We start from the raw sequence: 13,944 nt of genomic DNA, 5'->3' as shown, positions 1-13,944 counted from the left end.
TATCATGAAAAAGCCAGTGCCTGTTTATAGGCTGCAAAGAAGGAAATGTAATTTAACCATGCCATCTTTCTTCTATTATCTGCATCTCTCCAGCTTATAAAGTCTATAAATGCAATTTCACAATTTCTTCCTATTTTTACGAAGAATGAAGTTAACCAACATTATATGGGGCAAGTGACATATTATGACAGCCTGTACATACTGAAAATTGTGTGCTATACACTGATCAGTCATAACATTAAAACCATGACAGCTAAAGTGAATAACATTAATTATTCCGTTACAATGGCATCGGTCAAGGGGTGGGATATATTAAAGGGAACCTTTCACCAGCCCATACATGTGCAGCTGAGTGCCCCATGTAACAGGAACTGCTGCACAAACCTTGTGTCACTTTAAACTATGTTTTTAGCCTCCTCCGTTATTTAGATATCGGCGCCGTTATATTTGGCACCCAATATGTAAATAAACCGCTGAACTGTCAATAGGGCGTTTCTTTTATTATAAATGGCATGGTGGCGTGATACTTAGTGCTCTGACACTGTCCAATCAGCTAAGGACAGTATCAGAGCGGCTTGTGCTGTGGACTGATTAGGCAGTGTCAGAGCGCTAAGTATCACGCCCCCCTCGCCATTTACAATAAAAGAAACGCCCCATTGACAATTCAGGGTGTTATTTACATATCAAGCGCCAAATATAACGGCACCGATATCTAAATAACGGAGGTGGCTAGAAACATAGTTTAAAGTGGTTTGTGTAGCCCTGTCTATTACATGGGGCACTCAGTTGCATATCTACGGGCTGGTGAAAGGTTCTCTTTAAGTAGCAAGCGAACCGTCAGTTCTTGAAGTTGATGTGCTGGAAGTAGAAAAAATGGACAATCGTAAGGATCTGAGCGACTTTGACAAGGGCCAAATTGTGATGGCTAGATGGTTGGGTTAGAGCTACTCCAATACGGCAGGTTTGTGGGGTATTTCCAGTATGCAGTACCTGACAAAAGTGGTCAAAGGAAGAACAACCGATGAACTGGCGACAAAGTCATGCGCACACAAGGCTCATTGTTGCGCGGGGGCAGAGAAGGCTAGCCCATCTGGTCAGTTCCCACAAAAGAGCTCACAAATTGCTCAAAAAGCTATTGTTGGCTATGATAGAAAGGTGTAAGAAGAGCTGTGTTTGGGGCTGAGTAGCCGCATACCATTTAGAGAGCCCATGCTGACCTCTGTCCACTGCCAAAAGCACCTACAAAGGTCACGTAAGCCTCAGAACTGGACCATGGAGAAATGGAAGAAGTTGGCCTGGTTCTGATGAATCATGCTTTGTTTTACATCATGTGGACAGCATGTGCATGTGCATCACTTACCTAGGAAAAATATGGCACAAGGATGAACTATGGCAAAGAGACAAGTCAGTGGAGGAGGCAGTGTGATGCTTTGGGCAATTTTCTTCTGGGAAACCTTGGGTTCTGTCATTCATGTTGTTGTTACTTTGACACGTACCATCTACCTAAACAATGAGGCAGACCAAGTACACCCCTTCATGGCAACTGTATTACCTAATGGCAGTGGCCTCTTTCAGTAGTATACTGCAACCTGCCACTTTCCCTAGAGCTTAGTCCGATCCATCATCTGTGGGATGTGCTGGAAAAACAAGTTCCATCCATGGAGGCCGCACTTCACAACTTACAGGACTTAAAGAATCTGCTGCTATCGTCTTGGTGCCAGATACCACAGGACACATTCAGAGGATTAGTGAAGTCCATGCCTTGATAGGTCAGAACTGATATGGCGGCACGAGGGGGACCCTACACAATATTAGGAAGGTGGTTTTAATGTTATAGCTGATCAGTGTATGTCTAATAGTAAGGGTATGTTCACACGCAGTAGCAAAATACATCTGAAATTACGGAGCTGTTTTCGCCTGAAAACAGCTCCTGATTTTCAGACGTTTTTGTAACTACTCGCGTTTTTCGCGGCGTATTTTACGGACGTTATTGGAGCTGTTTTTCAATGGAGTCAATGAAAAACGGCTCCAAAAACGGCCCAAGAAGTGATATGCACTTCTTTGACGCGGGCGTCTTTTGACGCGCCGTCTTTTGACAGCGACGCATAAAATTACACCTCGTCGGAACAGAACATCGTAAAACCCATTGAAAGCAATGGGCAGATGTTTGTAGGCGTAATGGAGCCGTTTTTTTTGAGGCGTAATTCGAGGTGTAAAACGCCCGAATTACGTCTGAGAACAGTGCGTGTGAACATACCTTAATACTCTTCAAATCATCAAGTCAGATGATGATATTCAACAGTATTTTGCTAAATGCAGGGTAATGTGGAGCCGGCATAGGTCCAGAGTCAATAAATGGCCAGATCACTTGATCCTGTGTAAGGATCAGTCACTGTATAATAATATACATAATGATATGTGATACCAGGTATTTATAGTTACCAGGACACTAACTAACTTATTTAGTTACACAAATATGATAAACACTGTATTAAAAAACATATAAAGACAAGACTCTAGTACAGACAATGTGGTATTATGGAGCGAAACATGGAAATGGCTGGATAACATGTAAAAATAGAAAGGCTGTACTGAGTAACCGAAAAAAAAAATTCAGACCCAAAGGGGTTCCATACTAATTACCTCTGATACCCTGTAAACATTTTCGATGCACGGTTTGCTGTGAGTAACACACCCCCTGAGGAAGCACTCACAGCGAAACGCGCGTTGGGGTCTTTGTGGCAGAGCGAACATCGTTTTAAACTGTTTTATGCTGTTATGGGTAAGGCTGGGTTCACACGACCTCTTTTCAGGCGTAATAGTGGCGTTTTACGCCTCGAATTACGCCTGAAAAGACGGCTCCACTACGTCAGCAAACATCTGCCCATTGATTTCACTGTGTCGACGACCTGTCATTTTACGCGTCGCTGTCAAAAGACGACTCGTAAAATTACAGCCTCGTCAAAAGAAGTGCAGGACACTTCTTGGGACGTTTTTGGAGCCGTTTTCTCATAGACTCTATTGAAAACAGCTCCAAAAACGGCCATAAAAAACGACACGAAAAATGCGTCCAAAACCGTGAGTTGCTCAAAAAACGTCTGAAAATCAGTTGCTGTTTTCCCTTGAAAACAGCTCCATATTTTCAGACGTTTTGGGCTCAGCGTGTGAACATACCCTAAGGCTGCCTTTTGACTGATATTTGCATGCACTGACACTTTTTCTTGATTCCCCTTTCACCAGTCGAAAATGTTTACAGGGTATTAGAGGTAATTAGTATGGAACCCCTTTGGGTCTGAAATAGATTTTGCGGTTACTCAGTACAGCCTTTCTATTTTTACATGTTATCCAGCAATTTCCATGTTTCGCTCCATAATACCACATTGTCTTGTCTTTATATGTTTTTTAAAGAGGCTCTGTCACCAGATTTTGCAACCCCTATCTGCTATTGCAGCAGATAGGCGCTGCAATGTAGATTACAGTAACGTTTTTATTTTTTAAAAACGAGCATTTTTGGCCAAGTTATGACCATTTTTGTAGTTATGCAAATGAGGCTTGCGAAAGTCCAAGTGGGTGTGTTTAAAGTAAAAGTCCAAGTGGGCGGGTATTATGTGTGTTACATCGGGGCGTTTTTAATACTTTTACTAGCTGGGCGCTCTGAAGAGAAGTATCATCCACTTCTCTTCAGAACGCCCAGCTTCTGCCAGATCACGCTGTGACGTCACTCACAGGTCCTGCATCGTGTCAGACGAGCGAGGACACATCGGCACAAGAGGCTTCAGTTGATTCTGCAGCAGCATCGGCGTTAGCAGGTAAGTCGATGTAGCTACTTACCTGCAAACGCCGATGCTGCTGCAGAATCAACTGTAGCCTCTGGTGCCGATGTGTCCTCGCTCGTCTGACACGATGCAGGACCTGTGAGTGACGTCACAGCGTGATCTGGCAGAAGCTGGGCGTTCTGAAGAGAAGTGGATGATACTTCTCTTCAGAACGCCCAGCTAGTAAAAGTATTAAAAACGCCCCGATGTACGCACATAATACACGCCCACTTGGACTTTTACTTTTAAACACACCCACTTGGACTTTTGCAAGCCTCATTTGCATAACTACAAAAATGGTCATAACTTGGCCAAAAATGCTTGTTTTTAAAAAATAAAAACGTTACTGTAATCTACATTGCAGCGCCTATCTGCTGCAATAGCATATAGGGGTTGCAAAATCTGGTGACAGAGCCTCTTTAATACAGTGTTTGTCATACTTGTGTAATAAAATTGTTATATTCTTATATACTTTCGGCTACATGCTCTAGTTCTTTTGGTATGGTTTATATAGTTATGGAGCTGCCTGCAGAGTAAATCATGGGGGGATGTTGGTATCAAAAACATCACCCAGCCTTTAATATAACTGCTTTTGGAGTTTATATATTAACTTATTTACTTACAGCAAACATGACAAATACATTGGATAATGATCTAGTATAGTGTTTTCTTTTAATCCAATAATATTTATACATTTTCATTTAAGATCATAAAAAACATAAATATGTACAAACAAAAGTAAGCTAAAGGTATGTAAATAATAACAGCAAGAGAGGCATATGTAGGGCAGATGTACAGATGTGTCCACCCTTACCTGCTTGAATTCGGTTAAGGACTGCTATTTCTCATTAAACAAATTTAATACAATATCACGACATGCTAGCGAAAGCCTTGACAGTCTGCAATTTAGACCACAACTACTGTGTGGCCAGTCATTGACAGATATAGAATAGACATCTCGTATCATAAAATCATGTTTTCTTTCAAAGCTGATCATCTAACGCCACCCTTATCAGAATATGTTGTGATAAGAGCAAAGGTAAGGAAGGACACACCTGTACCAAAGCCTGCTATAGTGCTCTAGTGCTCTTTGTTGGGGCTGAAGCGTCTGATTTCCGAACATGAATTACAGAAATAGTAGTGAATGGCAGTTATGGAAGCAGCGTAGCATGCGAGCTACGCTGTTTCCGGAACTACCATTCAGTTCTACGGGACTTAAGGAAACAGCGTAGCTCTATGAGCTACGCTGTTTCCGTAACTCGTGGTCAGAAATCACACGATTCAGCCACAACACAGAGCAGTAGGACAGGGTTTAGGGGGCTCCGTTCCAAAGATAGGTGCGGGTCCCAGAGGTGGATATGTCCCTGTGGATATGTCATAAATGTCTCTGATGGGGAACCCTTTCATTTCATCTACACTATTGAGTTGGGCATTACATCAAAAGAAAATTAAATAAAAACAAAAGCAATTATTTTGCCCCACAATAAACTAGTCCTTCTCAATGAATTATAATATCATCAAAAAGTTAATTTATTTCAGTAATTCAATTAAAAAAGTGGAACTCATATATTATATAGATTCATTACACACAGAGTGATCTATTTCCAGCATTTTTTTCTTTCAACCCCTTCAGGACACTTTTTTCAAATCTGACATGTGTCACTTTATGTGGTAATAACTTGGGAATGCTTTTACTTATCCAAGCGATTCTGAGAATGTTTTCTCGTGACATATTGTACTTTATGTGAGTGGAAAAATTTGATCAATAAATTCAGTATTTGTTTGTGAAAAACACCAAACTTTAGGAGAGAATTTGAAAAAATTTGCATTTTTCAAAATTTAAATGTATCTGCTTGTAAACCAGATAGCAATACCACACAAAATAGTTACTAATTAGCATTTCCCATATGTGTACTTTATGTTGGCATCGTTTTTTGAACATCCTTTTCTTTTTCCAGGACGTTACAAGGCTTAGAACTTTAGCAGCAATTTCTCACATTGTCAACAAAATTTTAAAAGGCTGTTTTTTCAGGGACAATTTCAGTTCTGAAGTGGCTTTGGGGAGACAAATAATTTTTTTTTTGCTGAAATTGATTTGTAATAAAAAAAAATCTGAAACACAGAAAGTTTTACGTGTTATATCAAGTCCAGAGTCAACGCAGTCGTCTACCAGGAAATTTTCAAGCACTTCATGCTTCCCTCTGCTGACAAGCTTTATGGAGATGCTGATTTCATTTTCCAGCAGGACTTGGCACCTGCCCACACTGGCAAAAGTACCAATACCTGGTTTAATAACCACAGTATCACTGCGCTTGATTTGCCAGCAAACTGGCCTGATCTAAACCCCATAGAGAATCTACCGGGTATTGTCAAGAGGAAGATGAGACACCAGACCCAACAATGCAGACGAGCTGAAGGCCGTTATCAAAGCAACCTGGGCTTCCATAACACCTCAGCAGTGCCACAGGCTGATCACCTCCGTGCCGCACCGCATTGATAACACCTCAGCTGTGCCACAGGCTGATCTCCTCCATGCCACGCCGCATTGATGCAGTAATTCATGCAAAAGGAGCCCCGAACAAGTATTGAGGGCATATACTGGCATACTTTTCAGTAGGCCTACATTCCGGTATTAAAAATCTTTGAAATGGGCTTATATAATATTCAAATTTTCTGAGAGACTAAATTTTGGTTTTTCATTAACGGTTACCATAGTCATCAACATTAAAAGAAAAAATGCTGGAAATAGATCACTCTGTGTGTAATGAATCTATATAATGTATGAGTTTCACTTTTTGAATTGAATTACTGAAATAAATTAACTTTTTGATGATATTCTAATTCATTGAGAAGGACTAGTATAGGGGTATTACATCCACACAGGAAAGTTTGGACTATGAAAGATTAATTGAGCTACATAGAAATAAAATAAGTTATTTTCATTTTTATACATTGACACAGTAGGCTGTATGGGGTAAGGCTGCACGATGCATCGAAACTTCGATACTGTTTCGATACTGTGCATCCCCAAACGGTTCGATACCGTTATTTTGTGTATTTCGATACTAAGCTGTGCGGCCGCACAGCTAAGTATAGTAATACCTAATATAGGAATCCCTGTCATGCGATTGAGGGTCATACCATATATGGGCAGACAGCCCAGGGTCCATTGAAGAACCCCAGGGCTGTCTTACCATATTTCCTGTTAGGGCATACTTAGGTATGTCCTAACAACTGCCTGTGTAATATCCGTACACAGGCTAAAGTACTGGAATATAGATATATGCCAGTACATTAAAGTTTAAAAAAAGTAAAAACAAAAGTAATGTTAAATTTAAAAAAATACACTTGTGATGCTTACCCTTCTGTTTGGGCTGTGCCCTATTTGTCATGTTCTTTTTATTATGGGGACACAGTGTCTACTTTGAGGGGTCATTTTCTTCCTGTGATTGTGCTCACAGGATGCATTTTAGGTTGTGTTGGAAGAGAATTATTTTATGTTTCTTTCCTTTTACTTTTAAGCATTGCTCCTTCCCGTTATGATTGCTCAGATAGCTGTTGTAACTGTGTGCTCTTCATGGGTTGTGATGCTTACCCTTCTGTTTGGGCTGTGCCATATTTGTCATGTTCTTTTTATTATGGGGACACATTTTCCCCGAATGTTTTTGTAATTGTTTGTATTAAAACCAATGAAAAAAAATTGAATTGGAAAAAAAACCAAAAACACATACACCTTTTTTAAAATAGACATTAAAATAAGTCTCAATACATAATATATACACATATTCGGTATTGGCGCGGCCATAATAACCTGCACAACAATTTTTTTGTGTCATTTATGATGTATACGCTGTCAAAAAATAAAATAAAAACTGCTTTCTTTCACTTATTGTGAGGCACGAGGTGTGATCAATTTAACTTCCATGTGCCTCACATAAATAGTAATTAACCCCATCATGTACCTTACATATTAACCCATTATGACTGAGAAACATGATGGGGTTAATTACTATTAATATGAGGCACGTGGAGGTTAAATTCATCATCACACCACGCGCCTCACATCAGAAAATGGAAGAACTTTTTTTTATTATTACTGTTGGCAAAGTATCGATTTGGAGCTTTTAAGAAATGAAATAGGCTGCAGGTTATGTTATAAAATAAAAATATAAACATTATTTACCTGTTAAATCCCCTGCTACTCCAGGTGACATGGTCCTCTACGGTCTTTGTATATTTGTACTGCAGTGATGACGTGCCGTACATTCATGTCATCACTGCAGTCAATCACTGACCTTGTCATGTCAGTCAATCGTGATGTTAGCATGTACGGCACATCATCACTGCAGGATAAATTTACAAAGACCGTTGGGGAGCACCGGAGCGTCTGCCCTGTAACGACGGTGAATTTAACAGGTAAGAATTGTTATCCAACAGCATTTTGTAATTCTTAAAGTTTCGGACATCCTCTTTATGTTATGGAAATAACTTTTATGGTGGCATATTCCACATTAGGTTATGTCATCACTTTCTGATTGGTGGGAGTTCGACTGCCAGGACCCTCACCGATCCTAAGAATGAAGGGCCGCAGCGCTGCTTTAATGCTGCGTTGCCTTCACGCTTCTGGCCACTGGCTGTGCAGGTTACTGCAGCGAAGCCCAATTCACTTGAATAGGGGTGTGCCGCAGTTCTCTCTAGAGCGGGTGGCCGGGGGTGCTGCTGTGTAGGAAAACAAGTGGACCTACCCTTCAATCTATGGATGATCGGAACGTTATGACATATCCTAGCGACATATTACTTTCTGTGATGGGAATACTCCTTTAACCCTTTCACTGCCAAGGACGTATGTAATACATCATGACTGTAATTGCTCATCTCTCCCCATGTACAGCCTCCAGTGACCCCTGGGGGAATACAGAAATGTTACTTCATATATGTACTCTCTGTCACATTTTGGAGGGGTTCTTTTTTTTCCCTACTATACGGGTAGGAATATGAACATACCATAAATAATAACACACTTCCAAGTAATTTAACCATTTACTGACTCCATGACTCAGATTTTTACTGGCATCAGAATTGCAGACATTTTTGGTCTCTTCAGTTTTGATGATTTTGTGAAGCATAAAGACATGGGCATAAGAGGCATGTTTTAAATTTGCACATCTTCAACTTTTAATGCATTTTTTAGGAAATTTTACGCTTTGATGCAAAATTGCATGATAGCGCCCATGATTGGAACATGCTAGGTGGCATTTTCACAATGTGCCAGGTGTTTACATTCAGAATATATATGGGTATGAGGGTTATAATATGTTTTTTATATTTTAGAATTTAGCTTATATTTATGTTTGGCAATCATGTGAGATTTGTCCTGGCAGTAAAAGGGTTGAATTATTATCTCCTCTTCTAGATACTTTACCTGATGGCTGTTTGTCTCAGTCACTTTGACATCCAAGGATCCGGTGAGCACCGCATACCAACTTGTACCAATGTCACCCTGACGATACACTGTAACCAAATAAGAAACAGTATTTTTAATTATCACCTTTTACAATGTAGCTTTTCTGTTTATTTATCATAGGAAATCTTATTACATTGCAACCTGTATATGTCATGACAATTAATTATACGGTGAACTTGTTGGAAATGTGAAGCTTTTTTTTTTTAGAAACAACGTCAATATACTAGTCCTTCTCAATGAATTAGAATATCATCAAAAAGTTAATTATATAGATTCATTACACACAGAGTGATCTATTTCCAGCATTTTTTATTTTTTTTTTTTCATTATCAAAACATTTTTTATTAGAAAATAAACAAAGCATATAAATCATTACACAAAATTGCAAAAGTTGGCACATAGTGCAATACAAGAAAGTCAAATTGCAAGAAATCTTACAAAAACATATGAGTAATGGTAGGAGCTAGCCTCCCAGACATCAAAAGCATTTTTTCTTTTAATATTGATGATTATGGTAACAGTTAATGAAAACCCAAAATTTAGAATCAGAAAATTAGAATATTATATAAGCCCTATTTAAAAAATTATATTTAATACCGAAATGTTGGCCTACTAAAAAGTATGTCCAGTATCTGCCCGCAATACTTGGTTGGGGCTCCTTTAGCATAAATTACTGCATCAATGTGGCGTGGCATGGAGGTGATCAGCCTGTGGCACTGCTGAGGTGTTATCAATGCGGCGTGGCATGGAGGTGATCAGCCTGTGGCACTGCTGAGGTGTTATCAATGTGGCGTGGCATGGAGGTGATCAGCCTGTGGCACTGCTGAGGTGTTATCAATGCGGCGTGGCATGGGGGTGATCAGCCTGTGGCACTGCTGAGGTGTTATCAATGCGGCGTGGCATGGAGGCGATCAGCCTGTGGCACTGCTGAGGTGTTATGGAAGCCCAGGCTGCTTTGATATTGGCCTTCAGCTCGTCTGCATTGTTGGGTCTGGTGTCTCATCTTCCTCTTGACAATACTCCATTGATTCTCTATGGGGTTTAGGTCAGGCGAATTTGGTGGCCAGTCAAGCGCAGTGATACTGTGGTTATTAAACCAGGTATTAGTACTTTTGGCAGTGTGTGCAGGTGCCAATTCTAGCTGGAAAATGAAATCAGCATCTCCATAAAGCTTGTCAGCAGTGGGAAGCATGAAGTGCTCGAAAATGTCCTGGTAGATGCTGCACTAACTCTGGACTTGATATAACACAATGGACCAACACCAGCAGATGACATGGCTCCCAAACCATCACTGACTGTGGAAACGTCACACTGGACCGCAAGCAACTTGGATTGATCCCTCTCCACTCTTCCTCCAGACTCTGGGACCGAGATTTCCCAATGAAATGCAAAATTTAATTTAATCTGAAAACAGGACTTCGGACCACTGAGCAACAGACCAGTCCTTTTTCTCCTTAGCCCAGGTAAGACGCTTCTGATGTTGTCTCAAGGAATGCGACAGTTGCAGCCCACGTGCTGGATACGTCTGTGTGTGGTGGCTCTTGAAGCACTGACTCCACCCTCAGTCCACTCCTTGTGAATTTCCCCCAGATTCTTGAATGGCTTTTTCTTGACAATCCTTTCAAGGCTGCGGTTATCCCTGTTGCTTGTGCACCTTTTTATACCACAATTTTTCCGTCCTCTCAACTTTCCATTAATATGCTTGGATACAGCACTTTGTGAACAGCCAGCTTCTTTAGCAATGTCCTTTCGTGGCTTCCCCTCCTTGTGGAGGGTGTCATTGCCTGGCTTCTGGACAACAGTCACATCAGCAGTCTTCCCCATAATTGTGTAACCTACTGAACCAGACTGTTGGACCATTTAAAGGCTTAGGAAACCTTTGCAGGTGTTTTGTGTTGATTAGCTGATTAGAGTGTCACACCATGAGGCTACAATCTTCAACTTTTACCCAATGTCTAATTTTCTGACAGGCTAAATTTTGGGTTTTCATTAACTATCATCTTCATTAACCATAATCATCAACATTAAAAGAAAAAAAAATCGCTGGAAATAGATCACTCTGTGTGTAATTAATCTACAGGGTGGGCCATTTATATGGATACACCTAAATAAAATGGGAATGGTTGGTGATTTTAACTTCCTGTATGTGGCACATTAGTATATGGGAGGGGGGAAACTTTTCAAGCTGGGTGTTGACCATGGCGGCCATTTTGAAGTCGGCCATTTTGTATCCAACTTTAGTTTTTTCAATGGCAAGAGGGTCATGTGACACATCAAACTTATCGAGAATTTCACAAGAAAAATAATGGTGTGCTTGGTTTTAACGTTACTTTATTCTTTCATTAGTTATTTACAAGCTTCTTTTTGTTTACAGCCATTGACATGTCGCATTCCTTGATGAACAGTTTCCTGGAAAGTGGATTGGTCGTCGTGGGCCAGTTGAATGGCCCCCTAGGTCTCCCGATCTGACCCCCTTAGACTTTTATCTTTGGGGTCATCTGAAGGCAATTGTCTATGCTGTGAAGATACGAGATGTGCAGCAACTGAAACTACGGATACTGGAAGCCTGTGCTAGCATTTCTTCTGCGGTGTTGCTATCAGTGTGTGAAGAGTGGGAGAAGAGGGTTGCATTGACAATCCAACACAATGGGCAGCACTTTGAACACATTTTATAAGTGGTCAGAAACTTGTAAATAACTCATGAAAGAATAAAGTAACGTTAAAACCAAGCACACCATTGTTTTTCTTGTGAAATTCTCGATAAGTTTGATGTCACATGACCCTCTTCCCAATGAAAAAACTAAAGTTGGATACAAAATGGCCGACTTCAAAATGGCCGCCATGGTCAACACCCAGCTTGAAAAGTTTCCCCCCTCCCATATACTAATGTGCCACAAACAGGAAGTTAATATCACCAACCATTCCCATTTTATTTAGGTGTATCCATATAAATGGCCCACCCTGTATATATTATATACGTTTTACCCTTTGTATTTAAATACTGAAATAAAATTAACTTTTTGATGATATTCTAATTCATTGAGAAGGACCTGTATATATCAAGGATGTTAAATGTCAATACATAATCCAAGTTTAATACACTAAAATCCACCTATACCTTACTATGTTGCTGCCTTTCCTGATTCTCTTTTTAAATTTTTTCATGTCTGCTGGCCTCCTATCACCATTATATTTACTATATCCATCTGGGCTCCACTGTGTGCGTCCACTAATATTTCAGTCTACTACAGGGCTTGTCCAGCCACATGCATTTCATCCAGAGCGCTTACAATGCTATAAAATAACAAAATAAGTAATACTCACCTTAGCAATCCGATGACGTGGCATCACGATATGTGATCTCTGCTATCTGTGGCAGTGACGTGATAACACCACTGAAGTCACTGTCGCAGGTGATGGATTCACACAAGGCAGATTTTGTTGCAGAAATTTCAGCAACTGAAAATGAGTTCCATTCATCTAAATGCAACTTGAATAAATCCATGTGCTTGCTGCAGAAACAACTCCCATTCAGATGAATTTTACAGACTTTTAGTAGAAGAAATTTCTGCAACAAAATCTGCAGTGTGTGAATCCACCCTGACAGGCAATAATTCTTATGGAATACCATGTATGCAATCAAATGATCCTGGCCTTAATATAGTGTGTTATAGAAATGTTTTATTCTGAATGTACTTACCAACCTGCTGTAGGATTGAAATTATTGCTGTGACTGTCCACCCCGGCGCCATCTATAGAAAGAATTAGGCCAGGATCACACATGCCGTTTTAATGAAGTTTTTGGCTCCGTAACACAGGAGTGGACACAATAGGAGATGTATCAGTCTTTTCTTTATAGCTTTCCTTCTTTTTGGATCCACTTCTGGATTTGGCAAAAAAAAAAAACCTGAGCCAAAAACTGCATCAAAATTGTGTGAGTGATCCTGGCCTTAAAGTTGCTTATCCATGGCCCTTTAGCTGACTACAGGCTACTGTAAACTGGTACTGCTAATTCTGAAATCCTGGAAAACATTTTTCAGGCATTTTCCTAATATAAGTATCTCTGGTGGAAGGTGTAACTTCAAAGTGAGCCAAGGTGATTTTGGGAACATATGACTTGAACTTGTGTTATGTTTTCTGTACTTACATGTAACCCCCTTCTCCAAGCTCTCATATAAGCCGCAGAAGCAGATCTGCTGAAGTAAATTTGGATGATATCTCTCAAAGGCTTTCACGTCTTTAAGACGGGCAAATATTATGTCTACATCTTCTCCTGAACGTTCCAGTGGCCTGAAAAACAATCAAACAAGAGAAAGTCAAAATCATGAAAATAACTGATTGACAGATAAGAATATGACACTTAAAGTGTAAGAAATAGAGTACAAAGATTCACACTCTCATAGCTTGGGTGCGTGTGAAGCGGAGACTGGGGCATGGAGGTGAAGCAGCAATTAGTAAGACACGACTTGACAGCTGTCAAACCAGGAAGAAAGATTTTAGAGAACGACATGTACACTGACCTGAGCTTTGCCTAATATATAACAAATCTTTCATTTCCAATACACTGACCATACAGACATGTTGTATTTTTCATGAAATGCACCGAGTGGTGGTTTTGTCTTAGGGCTTGTCTACACATAACGGAATTACTGCAGAAAATTTGTG

At 40.2% G+C, this 13,944-nt stretch overlaps 1 protein-coding gene across 4 annotated transcripts in view; it reads right to left on the bottom strand.

Annotated features, from left to right (window-relative positions):
• Positions 1–13,944, bottom strand: part of RAPGEF4 (Rap guanine nucleotide exchange factor 4) — a 250,177-nt gene that overhangs the window by 221,869 nt on the left and 14,364 nt on the right. For all 4 annotated transcript variants that reach the window (XR_012849484.1, XM_075829468.1, XM_075829469.1 and 1 more), the window contains exons 2-3: positions 13,427–13,569; positions 9,238–9,326 (exon numbers count right to left, since the gene is read on the bottom strand). Coding sequence is in view for 3 of the 4 variants with exons in the window: in XM_075829468.1 (XP_075685583.1) it covers positions 9,238–9,326; positions 13,427–13,569 (232 nt within the window). In the remaining variant the exon portion in view is untranslated. The remainder of the gene's footprint in view (positions 1–9,237; positions 9,327–13,426; positions 13,570–13,944) is intronic.

Source organism: Rhinoderma darwinii, chromosome 6 (assembly GCF_050947455.1).
Source record: "Rhinoderma darwinii isolate aRhiDar2 chromosome 6, aRhiDar2.hap1, whole genome shotgun sequence".
NCBI lineage: Eukaryota > Metazoa > Chordata > Amphibia > Anura > Rhinodermatidae > Rhinoderma > Rhinoderma darwinii.
This window is presented reverse-complemented; position numbering and strand designations above follow the sequence as displayed.